Source organism: Saccostrea echinata, unplaced genomic scaffold (genome assembly GCF_033153115.1).
Source record: "Saccostrea echinata isolate AGI-Se365-2 ecotype Australia unplaced genomic scaffold, CSIRO_AGI_Sech_v1 ptg000045l, whole genome shotgun sequence".
NCBI classification, from domain to species: domain Eukaryota; kingdom Metazoa; phylum Mollusca; class Bivalvia; order Ostreida; family Ostreidae; genus Saccostrea; species Saccostrea echinata.
Window position 1 is genome coordinate 4,472,323 of NW_026889794.1, and position 24,103 is coordinate 4,496,425.

The window sequence follows — 24,103 nt, forward strand, 5'->3', positions numbered from 1 at the left end:
TTGTCCTGAGAAAGGGACAGGTCGTCCCGAAAATTTGACAATTTTTATTGTTCGTGTCGTTGGTCATTTTTAGTGCTTTATATAAACTTCCATCCGTGACCTTGTATCTACTTAGTAGATCCGACACTTAGGATATACAGTGTTGTTGGTTTTTTTAGTGCTTTATATATATATATATATATATATATATATATATATATATATATATATATATATATATATATATATATATATATATATATATATATATATATATATATATATATAACTTTTCTTTTTACATTAATATTCTCGACTTTGGTAGATTATCTTGCAACATGTATAAAAAAAAAAAAAAAAAAAAAAAAAAAAAAAAAAAAAAAAAAAAAAAACGCAAACTTTTTTATGAATTAAAAAATAAAATATCCCGTCAAATATATCACACATCGTTGGATAGCCTGTTGTACTTTATCATACGGACATAACTTTAAGGAAGGGTTTTTCTTTTTAAGAATTCCCAAATCAGGCATGATCTTAAAATAATTTGTTTTGCAAAGATTCTTACTATTGTTACATGTTATGCCCTCCGTCAGTGGTTTGATCAAGGCTTTCGCATAAGAACGGATAAAAGGTGTTGCTTTGCCACCACACAGATGTTTGGCTTCGTAATCAGTACAGGTCAAAGTTTTGTCTAATAACCCGCGAATTTCATATATATCATATAAAAATCATTTTAAAAGTAATTATAATGTATTTAAGCTTATATATATATATATATATATATATATATATATATATATATATATATATATATATATATATATATATATATATATATATATATATATCGTTGAGTTGATTTCTTGATCATTCTACCGGAATGTAAGTTTCGTCAAGGGAAAGGTCAGGAGCTAAGAAGGCCTAATATGCATGTAAATCTCATGCGGCTGTCTTTGTGTTTGACGTCAGTGGGCGGGGACTATTGAAATTGACATGTGAGGCCTCGTATAATTTAAACTATTAGTCTACATTTTTCAAATCTAAATTTACAATTTTATTTCACAATGAAATGGAAATATAAGGAATCACTGTCTAGTTAGTAGAGTATGCCAGGGACATCAACGATAGTTGGAAACGTGGGATAATTTATGCATAACGGGCGAAGCGAATGCAAATTATCCCACGTCTCCAACTATCGTTGATCGTTGATGCCCTGGCATACTCTACTAACTAGACAGTGATTCCTTTTATATACATACATACATACATACATACATACATACATACATACATACATACATACATACATATATATATATATATATAAACGCTGCAAATTTTCTTAAAACATTGTAATGGTTTTATTTTAAAATTTAAATTACCTGCATTCTTTACTAGAAACATCAGAGCCAGTTTTGCGGTTTTCCATTTCGGTAAGTTCTGAAATGAATTCTGTACAAGGACTGGTTTGATCCATCAAAAACTTGTTTATCACACACTGAAAGTTTTCTATGAATCCTATTAAAGAAATATAATTATTTCATCACTTTTAACACTTTATTTTATTTTTTTTTTATTTCTTCTATCTCTGATTTTTATAATTTGAGTGAAAAGGGTAAAAATGAATACTTATAGCTAATGTTTTGAAAAGATTAAGATATGTCTCCTAACGTGAAAATGCGTTATAAAATATTTCTCGGTATCTTCATCTGTAACGTTTCGATGATATTTGAATTGAAAGTAATACAGATGTATAATAGTTTCTGTTGATATGTTACATGTATGTAGAATCGCACTATGCATAAATCTTAGTACCCTGCTTTCCTTCTGTGCACAGGTATTTCACAGCAGAAATCGTCATGTCCAAAGTTGATGAGATGCTGGTTATAGATACTCATGATCTTTTCATATCCTGAAGACACGACACTAGCATCCCCTGGAACCTATTCCATGATAAACAAAAGCCAGAAAGCCAGTGTCAGGGGCATCTCTATGATAAATATATCAGTGACTCGTCTGATTGTTCTGTGGTAAATTTCACAAAAATAAATCAATTTCAATATCGAACTGCTTTTCCTGAGAAAGTATGTTGGAGCATTAGCTAACTAAGAAAGATTTAACAAGAGTATTTTGCATACTTCAATTTCTGCAATAGCATTTTCAAAAGGATATCAATTATTTTAAATGTGCACATTTGTAAAGTAAAATCAAATTAGAATAATAATAAAAAAAACGTGTTCATCTACATTTTCTTGTTGATTCAGTTTCTTTAAAAAGTTTGGCAATTTAATTCTGAATTTACTTTCATTCCTTCCTTTCTAGTATTGAGAACTAAGAATACTTATCAACTTAGTTGCAATATTCTATATATATATATATATATATATATATATATATATATATATATATATATATATATATATATATATATATATATATATATATATATATATATATATATATATATATATATATATATATATATATAGATATATATAGATATATATATAGATAGATAGATAGATAGATAGATAGATAGATAGATATTTGAAAATTACACGTATCTATTCGTGTTTTAAAAATTAGTCAACAGTCGACTTAAGGAGGTATTCTTGTCTGGTTTCTAACTAGATGAAATATCAAAAGTATATTTGCTTATATGACTTATATATTTAGATGTAAGCGATTTAGAAGATCATATTTTTCTTTTCTCATCATAATTGTACAACTTTTAATAGAAATGTAAACTGAGTTTGAAATCTAGCAGGGACTATATTTTTTGCGGAATGGCGGCGTATGAAAATATCTCCTTTTCTGCTTCTCAAAATTATTATAGAACAATGAATTTAGTTAAAATTTTTAAACACACACACAATCAAAGACTAAAAGAAAATTTCAAATGTAAGTGAAATTAATAATGGACTGAAGTTTTAAAAGTTATCAAATAAATATGATTTTCTGAACAAATTACAATTTTGTTAACGTTTAAAAGCTTCCAATCTAAATACAGATTTGAGCAAAAAATCCGTAAAAAGTGTTGTTTCTAGCTTAGTAAACGGTCAAAGTTTTTTGTTTTTGTATCAATTTGTTTCTTTATATGATTACTTTACCATATGTGAAAATAAGAAAAAAATAAATATACGAAGCATATAAAAGTAAATAATATATCCCAAAAATCTAAGAAAAATAGAAGAAATTCAGATTAGCCAATATCCATTTTAATTAAATTATCTATGTCAATTTGGCATTATCATCTGATAGACCCTATATGGTAATATCTTTTTATTCAAAAAGAAAAAAACATTTAATCTTTTGAAATAGAAGTAGGCATCGCATAATTGGCAACGGTATTTTTTTTATTCTTAAGCTCAAGGAAAAAGATAATGACCTTGACCTGACCTTGCTTTTAAAACAAAACGGTCAAATTGAATCTAGTTGAAATCATCACTTAATGATAATGTCTTCTTGAATCTACGAAAATTTCATTAATTTTTAAATACAAGAAATATGAGAAGAATCCCTCCTTAACGACGGGTTGTATTTTTACACATCATTATTGTATCGACAAAAGAATTGAGAAATGTTGACTATAAAAGAAATTGTTGATGCCCTTGTTACATCAACTCCTTTATCAATAGCTTACCTCAGTTTAAAAATTGATTATGCACAGTATATGCTTTTGTTTCTCAAATGAATTCGGAGACATTCACACCATGTGCAATGTCAATCATTACAAAAATACTAAACAGAAAATATCGATAATAAACCTGCATTTAGATCATTATAAAAGATTCACATGTAAACGAAAATATGAATTAAACAAGAACAGATCTAATTCAAGGTCAAGAGGAAGCCTTCTTACCAAATTATTAAAATGGAATCTGAACTGTAGCGTCATACATACTTTAGTTTCAAAGATGGAAAGAGAAGCAAGAATTACACATTTTTCACCTATTTGATGCCTTTTTCTGGAATAGTTGTCAACATGCATGATGCAATATGTTACTACCGTCTCTTTATTGGATATCCCTTTCTTTAAAAAAAAAAAATTAAAAAAAAATCAAATTGTTACATGTATTTATCCCCGCCCCTCTCCCTCTTCGTGTCTGACTGGAAGTACTGATTTTAAAAAAAAATGTTTGTTTCTTATTTTTCTCAAATTAAGATAAATAAATACGAGGGTTTTTACAAAAAGTCGTAGACAAAGTTTATTGCTTTGTAAACAATAAACCAATACTAACCAAAGAGCTTTTATATGACTATCATTTATCAAATGTTCCTTAAAATTGTGAATTTTTAAATGAAAATCTTTCATTGTAATAATATTATGACGATTTATAAGAAAGCTATTATGCTCTGTCGGCGCACGCTCAGAATCCAGGATAGTTGATATTTTCACACCATTTAAATTTTGTAGAAACCCTTATTGCTACTCTTGTACATATGTATATACAATGCACATTTTGGCTTTGGCTTGATTTTCTCCTGAATTTTAACACCAGGAGACGATTGATAGAGATTAGTTACGCTCTATTGCACATGACACCTGTGAAATGATTTCAAATTGCTTAAAACACCTCTCTAGTCAACTATATTTGTGTTTGTTTATTACTTAAGCAAAAATTCTGACAGCTTTATAAAAATTTTCCCTGAGTTTAATAACTTCAGTAAGTAAGTAAAATGCTGATTAAACAAGACTATTGACTTGGAAGGGGAGATACATTACTATGTGCTGATCAGTACTTGAACAAATGAAAGAACTTTTTAATGGGATTTAAAGGGGGGGGGTTATAACAATTTTTTGCTGAAATATTTGTCCTTTTAGAACCTAAAAATTTAGAGTAAGGCATATATATATATATAATATATATATATATATATATATATATATATATATATATATATATATATATATATATATATATATATATATATATATATATATATATATATATATATATATATATATATATATATATATATATATATATATATATATATATATATATATATATATATATATTTAAGAAATAATGTATCATTTTTAAACATCTATCGGGATATAAATACGGGTTGGTCACGAGATCAAATTCCATAAAGCCCGAAGGGCTTTATGGTAAATTTGATCTCGTACCAACCCGTATTTATATCCGATAGATGTTTAAAAATGATACATTATTACTTTTATTTACATTTATGACTTATTCATATTTTATATTTTCCTGATTATAATCTTTAACGCGTGAAATGTTTTATTTTTCAAACTCAACGGCACGTATTTGATCCATTGTTTGCGCGTCGACCCTTTATGACGTCACTGAAAAATTACGTCGAACGTTTATGACGCGAGGAACCCGTGTTTATACGGATATAGATACGCGTTGCTTTCAATAGTGTTATATAAGGGAAAACATTTGTAAATGTAAATATATATATATATATATATATATATATATATATATATATATATATATATATATATATATATATATATATATATATATATGGATATGAGGGAAATAGCAAATTTATGGTTCCCCGAGGGAAGAAACTATTTCCCGAGGCGGCGAAGCCGCCGAGGGAAATAGTTTCCTGCCGAGGTATTTGCTATTTCCCGAGTACCCATTCCATAACTGTTTTATTATACCGAAACAAACAAAGGAGATTTATTAACTAGAGACTTAGACATTTTTAAAACAATATAGAAGCATTTATGTAAATAATTAAAAATGCGCATGATTCCAATTTTGTTAAATATGTAATGCATCAATACGGAAAAAATAAAATTATTAAAAAAAAAAAAATAATTTCACTAACATTATCGTTACAAGTCCTCATTTTGCTTAGAAATTTCAGTATGATTTTGACATCGCATGTCGAAATGTTTTGACGTCATAGTTACATTGCTAATAACATTACATCACGGACTCGAGATTCCTTGAACGCTCCGCCCACTGTTCATTTTAATTGGTTAAAATTAATAATAAATATTCATGAGGGAGAAGTCCAAGGAAGTAGCTCTGATTTTTCAGGGAGTAGTTCTCAGATGGGGGAAATAGTATTTTCTCGTTGAATTAGACAGATTTATGGTATAAATTTTATAAAGAGTAATAAGAGTAGAGGTATTATATATATATATATATATATATATATATATATATATATATATATATATATATATATATATATATATATATATATATATATATATATCTTCAAGTGACAATTAAAAGAGTTTGTTCAATTTCAATGTAAACCAGCTTTTCTCTCTGATGAATTTATAGAAATTTTTTCAAATGACATGTATGAACAGAAACAAACGGAAAACCTTTCTGGAATTCTTTAAAAAATGTTTTCTTTTAAATGTACCTGAATTAATATGCATAAATATTAAAACCTCCAGTGAAATTGATCTGTTTAATTCTCTGAGTATTAATTAATTTAATTATAGTGTAAATGTTGTTCAGTTATTGATTGATTGACTATTTGGAGGCGAAAACGGAATAAGAGGCCACCCGTCTTAAGTGGCCACTTTCCGAACTTCCCTAACGTGGCCTCTTAAAACAAGTTTGACTGTACATCAATTAATAGAGTTCAGAAGATCTTTGAAATTTGTCCAATTATTTGTAAAAAAAAAAAAAAAAAAAAAAAAAAAAAAAAAAAAAAGGGGGGGGGGGAAAACAAAAAAAAAAACTTTAATTCCTCCACTCTTGAACCCTGATCCCTATAGAATCAACGATCTCTTCATCTTTCCATTTGGCTGATCATGATGGAGTACATGGTTGGAGTGACCAGTCGAAGTCGACATGAAATGCTCACTCCTTATGGCACCTGATCCCATGTTTGATGTTTTTAAAGGTCCGTGTTTACAAATTGCGTTTGTTTTTATGAACTTTTGAGCTTGGTAATTATCCATTTTTTTCATATTTCACTGAAATATCAAAGTTATTGTATTTTCCAGTCTCCGTCCAATACTCTGCTTAAGCCTTCTTCAAATCAATAACAATCAATAAAACAATGATATCATAAATTAAAAATTCAATAAAAACGGTATTATTTCATAAACTCGGTGTAAACACAATTAAATTTAATTAAGTCATTGAATGTGACTTCCTTTAGAAAACCCTGAAGTTTTTGCACGTATGACAAAGCATAAGATATTTTCATCCACGCTAACATCAGGCTAAAATGGGATATTCTACTTATGAAATTGTTTCATTTATAAATTGTCTCATTGTAGTTGTGTTTAGAGGAACATGGAACTTAGTGAAGACCTGTTATGAGTTTCATAAATTTTGATCAGGTAAGCCCCAGCTGAATTGGATATCTGATTTTATGTGACAAAAAATTAGTTTGATGAGAGGTTTATAATATTATCAGTTTTCAAGCCTATGTATTGTGATCTTTTGTCTTTTTATGAAATCGCTCAAGCAAAATAGTTCAGAAAAAAAGAAAGACAAAATATGAGTAATAAGAATATAAAATATTTGATATTATTGGAATAAGTGGGTCATTTGATGAACGACAGACAGCAAAAAGAATATAAAAATAAATAATTATAACAATCATATACAGCACATCCAAGGTAAATATATCAATTAATAGAGTCCAAATGATCTTGAAATTTATCCAAACATTTGTTTAAAAACCCCCAAAACATTACTTCCTCAACACTTCAACCACTCCAATAGAATCAACGATCTCTTCCTCTTTCCATCCGTCACATCTGTCGTAAGTTTTTAACTGAGAGGAAATACTTTGATCTTTGACCTTTCAAAAAGCAAATCCATATGCTCCCTTCTTTCAACGAAAACACATCAATTATGCATGATACATCAAATACAATACATCATTAAAACGAATTTTGACTGACGTTTTTCACACAAATTGTCAGGCCATTATTTTCACTGAATTGTCTACAGATTTTTCTGTTTGGCCGATAATGACAAGGAGTACACGGTGGGAGTGACCAGTCGACATGAGATGCTTACTCCTGCATGGCACCTGATCCAACCTCTGATGTTTTTAGAGGTCCGTGTTTACTGTCTCCAAGTCTGTATTGTTTCAATGAACTTTTGAGGTTGATTACTATCCGTTATCATCATATTTCAATGAAATATCAAAGTTATAGTATTCTCCAGCCTCTGTCCAATATTTGCTTCTGCCATCTTTGAATTAATAACAGTCAAATAAAACAGTAAAACATAAATCATAATATTCTTCAAAATCATATGTCAGTTTTGAATATTTTTAATATTCCAAACAACCAAAATGAATTTGAATTACCATATTTATATTGGATTCCGAAACTTCATAAAAATCCTTACAAACAAAGATACATAGCGGGTTCCAGTAAATGTTCAACCAAGCCTCTTTCTTTACTCCTCACTAAGATATTAACAGTGGTGAGGGAGAAATTTCAAGAGGACTGTGCAACAATATATTCGAGAAGTGGTGTAAATCAGATGTGGATACTAAAAAATTCCAAGGAACTTTTGGAAAATTTGAAATCACAAGATTTTACCAAAATCAACAGCTGAAAAACTTACGACTTTTCAACTTTATACACAACCATTCCCCACGATAAACTAAAGTCCAGGCTTTTTGATATCATTGACAGCTGCTTTTTCAATAAAAATGGAACTCGTTAATATACTTATGTTGTCATTGGTCATTTGCAAAATTATTTTGTTAAAAAACATTCTGATTGTATACACAAGTACTCTGAAGTTGACATTAAAAAGGTGCTTGAGTTTCTGATTGACAATATCTATGTGGATTTTGGAGACCAGGTCTTCCAACAATCTATTGGAATTCCCATGGGTACTAATTGCGCCCCGTTATTAGCAGACCTTTTTTTGTATTCATATGAAGCAGAATTTGTCCAAAATCTTGTACGTGAAAAGAAGAAAACACTTGCTGTGGCCTTCAACTCGACATTTAGATATATCGACGACGTATTGTTAATTAACAATGGTTATTTCCATTCTTATGTCGATACGATATATCCTGGTGAACTTGAGATAAAAGATACCACAGAGTCTGACAGATCTGTTTCATATTTGGATATTTTACTTGAAAAAGACGTTAATGGTAATCTAACAACAAAGCTTTATGATAAACGTGATGACTTTAACTTTTCAATCGTCAACTTCCCTTACTTATGCAGCAATATACCTTCATCACCTGCATACGGGGTATATATCTCTCAGTTGATTCGATACACAAGAGCATGCTCTACGTATGTACAATTTCTAAAACGAGGTAAATTATTGACATATAAGTTGATGAAACAAGAATATCTGCTGTCTCGTTTAAAGTCATCATTGCGTTAGTTCTATGGTCGATACAATGACCTTGTCAGCAAATACAATCTATCATTGAGTCAAATGCTGACTGACGTTTTTCATACTAATTGTTAGGCCATTATTTACACACTGAATTGTCGACAAATTTTTCTGTTATTTCCGGATCATGACAAGGAGCACACGGCGGGTGTGACCGGTCGGCAGGGGATGCTCACTCCTCCATGGCACCTGATCCCACCTCTGATGTTTGGAGGTCCGTGTTTGCCCTGCTCCTATTTTGTATTGATTAATGGACCTCTCAGCTTGAATACTGTTCGTTATCTTCATATATTTCATATCAATAAAAACGATCTTATTACATTAACACGTTGTAAACAGAATTAGATGTTATTCAGTCATTGGATGTGACTACTTTTAGAAAACCCTTAAATCCTTGCACGTTTAACAAAGTATAAGATATTTTTCGTCGACGCCAACATCAGGCTAAAATGGAATATTCTACATATAAAATTGTTTCATTTATAATTTGTCTCATTGTAATTATGTCAAGAGGAACATGGGACTTAACGAAGACCTGAATACATGATTGTATTATGAGTTTTACAAACTTTGATCAGATAAGCCCCAGCTGAATTTGATATCTGATTTTTATGTGACAAAAATTAGTTTGATGAGAGGTTTATAATATTATCAGTTTTCACGTTTAGAGTTCATGTATTGTGTAGTTCAGGGTCAGGATTAAAACATTGACACTGTAAAATAAATTCCAATTTATGTCTAAATTACCAAATCATGGGCCATAGGAATGGAAAATATAACTTATTATTTTGTGAGGGCTACCTGCTCATTACATTTGTGAAAAAAAATTCCCCACTACATGGACAGGAGTAATGAAGTTCTTCAAAACAAAGATGCTATGTTCTTTCAACGTAAAATCAACTCAGTCTCAAAAGCGTCCGATTCCTTAATTTGGGGTAAAAAATATCAGAATTTTATTGGAGGGCTCAGCCTTGTATAATTATTTAAATAGCTGTTTTCTAGTTGTCTATGAGTAACGAAAACGTTGATATATCCAAAAAACCATTGCAAAGTATACAAATCTATTAAGAGGGCATAAAAATAAGGATTCCTGGAAATTCCTGAGTAGGTATCTGGTGCCTTCGTGGAAAAAGCACCCCCTGTCGACCTATCAAACCCACTATCAAACCCTATCTTATAATAAGGTATATTGAAATTAAGTTTAAAAACAGATGGTACATGTATGAAATATGGCAGTCAAAATAAGACCATAGAATATAGGAAATGCTGACTTTATTTAAGGTCATTGAAATCTCCTGTAATCCAATTATTATCAAAGATATAAAATATTTTTATTATATAATCAACTCCCAACCCAGGAGGCAGAGAGCTGGACGGAGGGAATATAAATTTTAAGGTTTGGTAAAAAGTTTAGACTCGTTATAATCATAGGCATGGTTAAGGGTTAACTACTTATAAAAATGGAAATAGTTTACCGGTCATAAAGAATGCTTCCTCTTTCATGACAAGTACATTTTAATCCCACCTCTGATGTGTTCAGAGGTGTTCGTTTCCTCTGTTCCCAATTCGTTTGGTTTGATTGTATTGTTGAGAATGTTAACTGTTTGTTATCATCACATTTTATCCTTCTTTTCAGCAGTATAATTCATTTTGACAAATAAAATTAAATTACATGCATAAATTTTAATCTTAAAATCTTAAAGGAATTTATCATCCCCTCCCCTGAAAAATAAATATTGGCGATGTTTCACTCTTAAGAGAAAAAAAAATCTCACTTAATAGCCTATAAGACATTTTGTTTAAGGAGATATAAATAACACATGGATGGAAAATGGGACTTTTTGGAGATCTTTATAAAAAAGACGTAAATGTGAACATTGATTATCTAAGAAATCCAGATGACGTTTATGGAATAGTTTTTTGATTATATTGACATTCTCTCATCAAATGTACACTGAGTTTGTGTTATAGACCATATTCTTGAAAATATACTGATCTGTCTGAAGCTTTTGCAACATGGGATACAATTATTAAAATACACTCATAAATTTACACGATACAATCTCAGAATGGAAAAGTAGGAAAGTTTCATTTCCTTGAAGAACAGCTTGAGGATTTTGTTGTTGTTGTATATTGTTATATGATATTGCTGTTATAACATTATTCTCTGAGATGACACATGCACTTCAACCCTTATTTTAAGGATGACACTTTAGACGTATACAAACTTGTTTTATTCGTTTTATTTCCTTATAAGAATTTATAAAGCTTTCAAAACAAATAGGCATTGAAGAAAATGAATTCATGTGAAGAAAATAAAGTGATAAATTATTTATTTTCATAAGAAATCATACAGAACGTTAAAGAGACAAATTGAAAAAGTAACAAACATCATGACGAATGTCCACCAATGTGTGGTTGTCGTCTGACCTGTAAATACAGAAACTGTTCATTACAAACTATCTCTGTAAAAGCCTGGCAATGTCTGTAGCATTAAAATGATGCATTTAGAACTTTATGTTGAAACATACATATCCGGTAGTGTGAAGATTAAAGATTATGGTTATAATCAAACCTTAAAAGGAGTGAACGATTGAATGCTCTAAGAATGTATATGAAAATTATCAGACTGATGTCTACACACATTTTTTATCCCTCTTCAATCTTTCCAAAATTCGGTAATAATGTCTAAGACCTGAATGGATTGAACGAGATTTTACATCCATATATACATACGACAATGATGTCTTTTTATACATTTAAAATGCTGATGTGATTGTCTATGTAGACATGTATTGTTTCGACTCATTTCACACACATTTTAAAGCATCTATAAAGCTTTAAAATGTTATTTTAAAAACCCTATGTTTGGCGTGTCTTAGATTATCAAGAATATGATATTATTTTTCAATGCTTCATGTGTACAGTTTGTTCGTTACCCATACCAAATTTCAAAATTAAGTACATTCAAGTTTTTTCAAATAAAATGTCTTTTTGTCAGACTTTCTCTTTACACATTCTAAAAAAAAATCTTAAAACTGTACTGCATTTAAATAATTTGCAGGTATATAAAATTCACTACTGTAAGAAAAAAGTGCTGAGAATCCCAAATTTTTCTGATAATGTTTGATAATTACTGATACTGTGCTGTTCTTGCTGATAAATACTGATATTTACTGTTATTCTTACTGTTGTTACTGATAATTTTAGTTGTTTCTGATAAATACTGATAATTACTGTCGTCTTTACTGTTGAGTCTGATAAATACTGTTGATGTGCTGTCGATGCTGAGATTTACTGATAATTACTGTGGTCACTGTTCTTGAGCTGAGAAGGTGCTAAAAAAGCTTGAGTGATGATTAATTGAATTATTTTAAAGACAGTATTTTATCAACAAAATTCATTACAATCTACTTACTAGTTAAATTCTAAATGAAAAAGTCACATGAATTATTTGTTTTCACATTTCATTATTCATTTTTATTTTATTTTTTTTTTTTACATCTTAATGTTAAAATTAGATCATAAATGTGTATGTTTTTTCTTTATCTTTACATTTCTCCTTTGTTGTCAATATCTGAAGGGAGGAGGTGTTCATGCAGTGGTTACTCTACCCATGCAGGTGCTTTATAAGACATTTTTTATTCACAAAGTTTTTTTTTAAAAATCCCATCTCATATTCTTTCTGCGTGTATTTATACTGTCGTTAAAAATTGTAGGACACATCTTTAATACAGTCAATGGAATTAAATTTATATTTTCATGTAGAGAACCTGAATATTTGACAAGTAACATGGGTTCCGTCTGCTCTGTTAGTTGATACCTCCCACCTCCCCCCCCCCCCCCTTTACGAACCATTCTCCTTTTAACAAGGCAGTATTGAATATTTCTCACAAAAAATCTTTTCATATAACATACATGTATACTATGCCCTTTAATGAAGAATGTGACAGGTTCAAATAATAAGATTTAATCATGATCTTAAATTTGTTGAATTATCACTTTTAGCGGCTAGTGCGTTCTAGTTCTATAATTTATGTCCTCCTCGCATTTTTTTAAATATCATTTTGTGGTATCAAGCTATCTATCTTTCGTTGTTGTTGAGTTTTTTTTCTAAGCCATCAGGAACTAGAAATCTTATACAGTGTGATTTTCATTCAATGAAATACGCATCTTTCTTTCTTCGTAAGTACGATGTACGTAATTACTGGTAACAGCTAGATCAATTTAAAAAAAATTAATAACCTGCTTAAACGCGGTCAGTCAGTTAAAAAAAACAAAATTAAACAAAACTTGATATTACTCGGTTGTTCTAAAACATTGTGTAAAATATTCACATGTTCACCAGAAGTTTCTACTTTCGTTTTGAGAATCGGGTCAAATATAAGTACTTTTGTATTTCTTACGATATGCATTCAGTAAAATTAGTAAAAATAGAAATAACCTTGTACAGAGTGTATAATATTTGTTGTCCATTCCATTTCTCGTTGTGCGAGACCAATGTACTCAAAGTACACGTGACATGATTCAATTAGTTATTCAGACTGTAGCAGAAAAAAAGGGGGGATGAAAGAACTGTTAACTAAGCTGATAGGCGCAAGGTTGATTCTTTTAATTAGTTCTAAGTTCCATAAGTTATACATGTAATAATTACTTAATATCTATAATATACATGAATAAATTATTTTAGAGAATCAAGGAATAATACAAATTTCAACTATTATAATAACATTTATTCATGAGTGTGATCAGCATGTTACTGACATTCATAATTCATAACAGATTTTTTTCTCGAATTCAGCGATGTGGAGTTGTGTTTCTGAATTGTGAAAAGTTGATGCTAATAATATTACACAAATTGCTAAATCACTAAACCATCTCTTTTTTTTTTTTTTTTTAAAAATTTCGTATAAATTTTGCATAATTATTTATTAGATAAAGTCGAAATCTTCCTTATCAATTTCTCGTCTCCGTTTTACAGGCCCCTAAACACTGTTAACAGAGATTCAAATGAATTTACACGTAGCACCCTCCCCCGGATATTCTTTAAACTTTATCTGAAGAAATGTACGTAAAACTAGCAAATGAAATTAAATACTGAGCAAAAATCTACGTGAATTAAAATAAATTTATTTTATTTTAACATGTTTAAGTTACTTCATTTAATTAATAAGTTTGTACAATGTATATAACTTCATTTCTTTTCTTTTCTTTTTTTTTTATTTTGTACTGTGTCCTATTTTGCTAAACATTTTTCTATCAATTTAATTTGTCAACAAAATCGATAAAAAATATTAATTTTTTTGTGCGTCCATAAAGATTGTTCCTGTTCCAAGTAGCAAGTACATGTACAGTGTAGGTTCATTTGTTTATTGTCAACACTGGTGGCCGCAGACGCAGAACAATAGGTGATTAGTGCCCATTGCTACACTGACCACTACAACTTACATGGAATATACATGTTGTACTCCGTTTTGCCCCAGTGCCTAAGACATGTACACAATAAAGCCAAATCACGGGTTAATCTTCGATTTCTGATCAATACACATCAATTTAAACGTGTATTCCATTCAGATCTGCGACCTTACAATATTAAAATCGATCAACTTAGTCATCCATTATTTACATGTAGTAGGTCCCATTTCTTATTTTCCATTCCATAAAATTAAATTAAGTGAATGAGATTTTTAAAACTTACTGAATAAAAATGTTTTATGTGGTGACTTGTGAAATTGTAAGAGACCAACATCAAAATTACATGTACACGTGTATACCATTGCACTTACACTATAATTCTGACAAATAATTTTTGATCACCTCTGTTTTCATCACTCAATTTATATTAAAAAAAACCCATAAAATTTATCAGTTTCGGGTAGATTTTCAGGGTGAAAAAGATCAGAAAGACCGAGCATTAAAAAAAAAAACCCACTATGCATATCTTTGGGAAAGAATAAAAAAAATTGCTATCATGTAAGGCCATCTTTAAAAAGAAAATCATTGTTTGTCCTATCTTGACCGAGTGAAAAAAAGGTCTGAATCAAAATTTTTCTATTCTGCTGGATTTTTTTAATTCCGAATTTTCCCCACCCATTAATTTGTTTTTCCACTTCAGTGTTTTTTTAATGAAAAAATTTACCAACCTCCTTACCCAAAATTCTTGAGCTATCAATCCTTTTTTTAAAGCCTTAATGTTTTAGAATTAGTGACTTATGTTAAAATGAAATCTGCATGCAAAAGTAAAATTCCATTTATTCTGCTTACAGACATACATGTACTATTTTCATAGATTCTTGGAAAACATTTGCCTTTACGCTGACGATTTTATTTAATAGTTAACTTTAATATTATTCTGAAGATTTTCACAACCGTATTGTAATCGAGATCAGTGTCATATTTTTTGTCACAATCAGTAAATATAAAGAAACATGAACATGTTGTGAAAATTAGATAAAAAGAAAGTAATGATTGAAGAAGGTTTTTACAACCCTAAGCTCTATTTCAGCACCTTCTCAGCTCAAGAGCAATGATCACAGTAATTATCAGTAAATCTCAGCATCGACAGCACATCAACAGTATTTATCAGTATTTATCAGACTCAACAGTAAAGACGACAGTAATTACCAATATTTATCAGAAACAACTAAAATTATCAGTAACAACAGTAAAATTATCAGTAAATATCAGTATTTATCAGCAAGAACAGCACAGTATCAGTAATTATCAAACATTATCAGTAAAATTTATTCTCAGCACTTTTTTTGTCCAGTAGTGATAGTACAATTATAGAAAAAAAGTCCCGTAAAAGTTTTTGATGACATTTTGCTTATGTAATGTTAATGTATGCCACCCTTAATATGACATGTTTTTCTATCATTATATAACCGGTCCTGGTAGTCTAGTGGTTGTGAGTTCGCTTCATGATCAGGAGGTCCACGTTTACAAACGTAGTGACTGTTCATTCGCAAAGCACCCGGCATTGTAAGTGAAAGTTTCACACGACTTTCAGTTGAGAGCTTAAAAATCGAGGTCTCGTGTCACAATAGGCGTTGCCACAATAGAGATTCCTAGGAGCTATGCACAGGTAAAAAATTTAAGCACTTCCCAAAATACAGTAGATGTCTCTATTATTAGTGAAAAATCTCGAATGGGACGATAAACAACACACAAACAATCAATCAATCTATCATTATGTTTTACTTTGATATAAAATACTCCAAACATTTTTAAGTAGGAAAGCATTTATCAAGAGAAATTTTCAACAACAAAAAAAAATAATAATTTTGTTTGAAATTTCATTGTAATGATAGCAAATCTGGCCATTGTTGTGTAACCTGTTATTTTATTGTGACGTCATGTTTTTTCTGAAGTCGCAACGGTATCACAATAAATCAAACTACTTATCAGAATCAAATCACTAAAAAGTGTGGAATAAATTCTCTTTGCCGGTCAATAGTAAAGGACCTTATATATTTTTTTAGGAGGAACTAATATCAATTATGCTGACTTTTTCTCTAAAAAAAGAATATATAGACTAATTTTTACTGAAAATATTAAATGAAATTATTGAGCAATATACCAGCTCAGTCTTCTTGGCAAGATTATACAAACAAGGGAACATAAATATATTTGATTTGTTCAAATAAATTGAATCTAGGGTTATTTTGGTCAAAATATTTTAATAACAATAGTTAATGTCATAACAATAGTTCATTTAGCATCTCATAAACTAAAAACCGGTCACGGTAGCCTAACTAGTAGAAGGGGGTTCGGTTAATCGGGAGATCCTGATTTAATTTGCATTCGTCATCAACACATAGGTAAAACATAGGTAGTCTGATTGTAAACATAAGTACTCTGAAGTTGACATTAAAAAGATGCTTGAGTTTCTGATGGACAATATTTATGTAATTTTTGGTGATAAAATCTTCCAACAATCTATTGGAATTCCCATTGGGTACCAATTTCGCCCCGTTATTAGCAGACCTATTTTTATATTCATATGAAGCAGAATTTGTTCAAAATCTTTTACGTGAAAAGAAGAAAATACTTGCCGTGGCCTTCAACTCGACATTTAGATATATTGACGACATATTGTCAATTAACAATAGTTATTTCCATTTTAGTGTCGACACGATATATCCCTGTGAGTTTGAGATTAAAGATACCACAGAGTCTGACACATCTGTTTCATATTTGGATATTTTACTTGAAAAAGACGTTAATGGTAATCTAACAACAAAGCTTTATGATAAACGTGATGACTTTAACTATTCAATCGTCAACTTCCCTTATTACTTATGCTGCAATATACCCTTATCACCTGCATACGGGGTTTACATCTCTCAGTTGATTAGATACGCCAGAGTTTGCTCTAAGGATGAACAATTTCTAGAACGAGGTAAGTTATTTACTAACAAGTTGATGAAAAAAGAATATCAGCAGTCTCGTTTTAAGTCATCATTTCATAATTCTATGGTCGATACAATGACCTTACCAGCAAATACAATCTATCATTAATTTAAATGCTGACTGACTTTTTTCATACTAATTTTAGGCCATGATATGCACACTGAATTGTCGATGGTTTTATCCGTTATTTACCAATCATGACAAGGAGTACACGGCGAGTGTGACCTGTCGGCAGGGAGATGCTCACTTCTCCTGGCACCAAATCCCACCTCTGATGTCTTAGAGGTCCGTGTTTGCTCTGTTCTTATTTTGTTATGTTTAATGGACTTTTGAGCTGTTGCCGTGGAATACTGTTCGTTATCTCCACATATTTCATTAGACAATATCGATGTATAGCGCCCTGCAGTCTAAACAGTGTTTATTGGGTAAACCATATGATAGAGCTAAAAGGGATTGTTAAACAGACCTCGATTCTCACATTTACCCTTACATGATTTTACTGATAGAACAACATAAGACAACTAATTTTGCTATTTTACCTTCATAAAAATGAATAAATGTGTTTTACAACAAATTTATGAACGACTAAAAATATTTTATTCTAAGAAAGCTCAATTTGTCTCCATTCCATTGCAATCGATATAAAGTTAACAAACAAGTTGACCCCTTGATTATTAATGGTAAAGCCTAATCGCAACATGATGCCCCAATTCGTTTTTTCATATAGAATGCGATCAACCTTATTTTAGAGTTGTTAGTAGAATAGAAATAAATCTTTAGTTTTCGTAAATGATGCAGAATAATCTCCTCGGTCTCGAAATGTTTGAAATGTTTTTTTTTTAATTTAATCTTTTTTATCTTTTATATTTCAAAGCAATATTTCTGTACTTCAGAGATTATCCTGAAACATTCACGAAAATTCAAACTTTATTTTTATCAAATAATATATGCTGTCAAATATATCAAACATCGCTAGATTGCCTGTCGTATTTGGGAGTGAAATTCTCTTTCACTTTAAGAGAAGAAGCCATACGTATATAACTTTAAGGAAAACCATTTCTTATCGTTATTTGATTTGCAAAGATACATACTATTGTTACATGTAACGCCCTCAGTCAGTGGTTTGAACGAGGCTTCCAGATATGAACGGATATAAGTTGCTGCTTTGCCACCACACAAATTTTTGGCCTTGTTATCAATGCAGGTCAAAAGTTTCTCTAATACTCTGTGAATTTCATATAAATATCATTTTAAACCTAATTTTAATGAATGTAAGTTTCAAAAATTTCAAAAATCAAATTCTTTACTCATTTTCAATAATTTTTTTTTATCAAATAACCTTTAAATGAATTGAATGTTTGGGCCTTAATATGTTTTTTCCTGTTTATGTTTTATTTAAAAACGGGCTTTTTCTGCTATATTCGTATAAAAATTACCTGCATTTTTCACTGGAAACATCAGAACCAGTTTTGCGGTTTTTTATTTCCATAAGTTCTGGAAAGAATTTCTTACAAGACTGAAGACTGGTTCGATCCACTACAAAGTTGTTCATCAGACATTGAAAGTTATCAATGAATCCTGTTGAAGAAAAGATATTTATTCCATCAATTAAAACATTTTATTTTTTTCTATCTCTGTTTTTCATTACTTGAGTGATCATGAGCAAGGTAAAAATCAATACCTATAGTCGATGATTTGAAGGATTATGGTGTATCTCATAACATTAGGATGTGCTATAAAATGTTTTGCGATATCTTCCTCTTTAACTTTTGATTATATTTGAATATAGCAGTAGTATTTATGTATAATGGAATCTGTTTATAAATTATGTAGAATAACACTATGCATGAACCTCAGTACCTTGTTTCCCTACTGTACACAGGTACTTCACAGCAGAAATCAGCATGTCAAAGGGTAATGAGAGGCTGTTTGTTGAAACACATGATCTTTTCATATCCTGAAGACACGACACTAGCTTCCATTGGAAACTGTTCATTACAAACAAAAAGAAAAAACACATTGTTAGGGTCATCCCTATGATGAATATTGAATGACGCACTTGGTTGTTTCGTTGAAAACTTCGCAAAAAGAAATCGATTATGATATAGAACGCTTTTCCTGAGAAACTTTGTTGGAGCATTAACGGAAAAAAGATTAAAAAAGAGAATTTTACATACACATACTTCAAATGAAGTAATAGCATTTCAAAAGGATTTCAATTATTTTACGTGTGCAGTTTTGTCAAGTAAAATCAATAAATAAAAAAAAAAAATTGTATGCACTTACCTACAATGTTTATCTACAGCGTCTTGGGGATTTAGTGTTTTAAAAAAGTTTGGCGAACTTATCTTTTGCGTATAATTTAGTATAGATGGCTGCAACACACAATCAGTAAATCCGGAATAGTTGCAAATTTGACCAAGGGTCCCTAAATGAAATTTAAAAAAAGAGATGATTTGTGTAAAACAGACAAAAGTATTAATATTTTCTACATCCGGGAGATACATAAAAGTTGAAGAAAAAGACCTATGCACTTTGTCAAGATCGATTAAAAGAGCAAGGAGCATGTTTAAATCTCACATAATATAGTTGAGAGGCAATATGAGATTTATTTATACCTCTCTCTTCAATAAATCAGAAGCGCAAAGAATTAGAAAGATCCCATGACATGATCAACATGCATGTGTGTTTAATTCTGATCAGATGATTGGCATTACCTCTTAGTTTTCAGTGACATAAAACGAGATTTATGAATTTTTCAGTTTTGCCCCTTAGTAAAATTTTATTCCGATAGGTGTAGCAGAGAGTAGCCGCCATAACATCCGTGGCGCTGCATAAACAAACTCTGCAGCAACTATTTCAGTTACATGTCAACATTGTAATATATCAGCGCACTAGCAAAGCGTAATATACTTTTATGAAATTCTTGTAGGTCTTTCGTTTTTGCATAGAATTTGAGTCAAAAATCGATGTAAACATGATACAGATCGAAGGATTTCGTCACTAAAGGATATCAAACCACAAGAGTGGCCACATATAGGCACGATTCAAAGATTTGCGTTAGGGGTGAGGATGGGGATGGGGCATTACATGGCAAGGGGTCTGCGTATCGCCGGGGTCCCCATTGGGTCGGTGTCCGGTTGGGGGCCCACAAAGCCCCTAAGCTCCTGAAAGTCGACTAATTAGGGCTTACAGGGAACAGTTAAAAGTGTTTCCATCTGAAATACTGAGTAAAGGCCCAATGTTATTAGGTTTTAAACCTAACGCACTGGTGCCTGGGTCTTATAGGCCTATATACGATTGTATGATTATACCTCTCACTGATTTTCACAATATAAAATTAAATCGTTAGAAGTGAATAATTCCCTAATTTCTAAATTATCAGTTTTAGATAGATTGTAGCAAGTATTCGAATTTTAAAGCGTTATTATGTAATTTTAATTGCCAAGACTAAAGAAACAAATAAGACATTAAGTTTTTGAGATTGATTTGATTTTACCTGTTTTAGATTGAAGTAGAATTTTTTTCAAAGTGCGCATGCAATCATTATTGTTGCAAAATAGTAATTTTATGCTAAACTTGGAAAAAAAGAACATGTTTCATAAAATCATGAACACTGACAATAATTTTTGTACAATATTTTTTAAAAAGCGAAATAATCGGTATATGTATTAATTTATGCTTTTTTTTTATTCTTGTAACATGGTTAAATTTTTTTACAGTTTTTATATTAATTTTTGCGCGTTACAGAAAAAGAGAAAATAACCTATTGTTGCACTTTATTTTTGTCTTAAGACTTGTTTCATTTGCCAATTCATTAACAGGCGAGACTTTTTGTAATAAAAAATAAAGGATTTACATCAGTATTTTTAATTTCCCCATACCCCAAAATTCACAGCTCTAATATGAGAAATGAATCCCAACTAACCTTATCGGTCATGGGTGAAATCTCAAGATAAAAGATGTATTTTTATGGTCGATAATAGAACCAAAGTAGAACTAAACATTATATTTGCTTGTGTGCATCCAAAGACATGAAATGGTTTTATTACATGTATATGGCAGCAAAATTATGTTTATTATAATAAATAATACAAATAATACAAACCGCCGATACATTTATCTCTGCAAAAAATCAATTTCGAATTTAAAAGATCATGAATAAATAAACCAAAAAATTTCTCTCTTTAAGTTTGGCTAATAACGGCTACAGACTCTAAAATAATTCATGACAAGAGCTTCAATATCGGACAAAGTAGATAAGTTAATGAGTGTGGTGTTTGATTTAAAAAAATAGCCAGGATAGCATGAAACAAATGTTTGAATAAATTAGGGCTTTGGAGAGGAATTATTTTTGACATTTCTAAATAAACCAGTCGCACTGACGAAATTTTGAACACTATTCATTCAATACAGAGCCTTTTAAAGAGTCTAAAGGAACAAAGCCATCACACATTACCAACGACAGTAAATTCTCCCAATGACCATGCAAATCCGTTAGAAAACCATGACATTATAATAGTAACCAGTGGTATAACTTTCAATGAAAATGAAGACCTTGTGCTAAAGGCAGAAAGTCTGATTTCTGCTTTAAGGGACAGTAGTTCTGAATGTATTTATATAAAGCTGAACGTCTTATTGAAAACAATGCACGTGCAATACTCCATTATCTGCCACAATCGAATCACTCAGGGTGGATGGAATATGTGGAGATGATAAACATTACAAAATAGGAGCAGAGTAAACACGGACCTCTAAGGCATCAGAGGCGGGACAGGTGCCATGGAGGAGTGAGTATCCCCTGCCGTGTGGATGCATAACATACTGTAGCCTAACCCAACAAACTGGCCAAGGAGTTAATGAAGCATACATATGGAAAAGATTCTCAGAGTTTCTTATGTACAGAGTTGGACTTGTGTGAGTAGTGATCATGCTGATTTATTTACTGTTGGAGATTTTCATTTGCGCCATGGTTCAGATTCTGATAATCTACTGGGCTGTTATGATATCCACGGTACTTTCTCAAATCAACAATGACATATCATTGACTGTATTTATTGCAGAAATCTCAATTAAAATTATATTTATTATGGACTACTGTAATGAATTTAAAATTTTAAAAACCCTCCACCCGGATAAAAAAAAAAAAGGGCAATTCAATAAATTTAGATCTCAGGAAGTATATTAGAGCTAGATACATGTAATAATAATTCTTTTAAGGTGACGTATAGGCCTAACGGACCAGGTGTTTGTATTTTAATGACTTTTATGCATGATTGTTCATTTTGTTTAACACATGTCTCTATAATAAATATACACTACTGTTACTATTTAAGTATGCTTAGTAAAATACTAGAATATTTGGTCATCAATTGCTTTGCAAGTTAGATGATTATAATAGTTACCACACCTACCTGATATAATGGCCAGAGATAAAAGCATAAAATAGTCCATGTTTTTTGAATTACAATAATCCAAGTACTGTATACTTTATTTTATACCTATTGCTTATTGCAAAATGAAAAATGGAAAAACCATTACGTAAGTGTTTTCAGACAGATATGCATGGTTGCGTTATAAAACCTAATGAATTGTCTCATCTACTATGCAAATCGTTTGGTTTTAGGTTTGGTGTTACTACAAATATTTTCCGTTAGAGCTATACATTCAAATTCTTCAAGTTTCTTGAGACATGTTGATTATTTAGCACATATATGTCTGGGACGAAATTTAATTTATATAAGTATAATCTTGCAAAATTGTTAAGTTGGCAAGGGTTTTGAACAAAATAAAAATTTTGAACTTATAAGTTCTTTTGTAAATCAGTACCCTAGTTCGCCTCATGCAAAAAAAAAAAAAATGTTGAACCGAAATATACTTTTTATGGATTAACTAGATTAACGGGAGTTAAAAATTTTGAAATAACATAAAAATGTGTACAATATTTTCTCGACTCTTTTTAAAGCAATCCCTAAAATATTCATAACCTTTTAATGCATTTCTGACATTTTGAATAATTATTGTTATCATTTTCATATTGTTGCCGTTGAATTTTTCAGTAAAAGGCTTTACATGTATATTAAAGGACAATGAAACCAGGGAAGAAAAAGAAACGTTATGTATTCATATGTTCTGGACAATTTATACCATGATACTTTGAATCATTGAAATCGGTCAGTGTTTCCAAATCTTTGTCAAGTTTGCCTTATTTTTTTTTCTTCATTTTTTTAAAAAATGAACTAAGCACAGATCTTTTGCCATTTGTAAAATTGGATGCTGATTCATTACACTGACGAGCACGTAGTCCAAACAATTGTGCACTCTGTGTGAGTCCGCATATTGAAACTATACTTCTTACAATAAAT

The 24,103-nt window shown here is 30.4% G+C and overlaps 1 protein-coding gene across 1 annotated transcript; it reads right to left on the bottom strand.

Moving 5' to 3' along the window:
* Positions 1-11,642: 11,642 nt before the first annotated feature.
* LOC133201767 (uncharacterized) lies at positions 11,643-23,234 on the bottom strand. Its single transcript, XM_061337566.1, has 6 exons — positions 23,153-23,234; positions 20,025-20,166; positions 19,599-19,726; positions 19,175-19,316; positions 18,830-18,963; positions 11,643-11,756 (listed from the first exon to the last, which is right to left on the bottom strand). Exons 1-6 carry the CDS (start codon positions 23,190-23,192, stop codon positions 11,665-11,667), a joined length of 678 nt encoding a protein of 225 aa, XP_061193550.1. The 5' UTR covers positions 23,193-23,234; the 3' UTR covers positions 11,643-11,664.
* Positions 23,235-24,103: the final 869 nt, after the last annotated feature.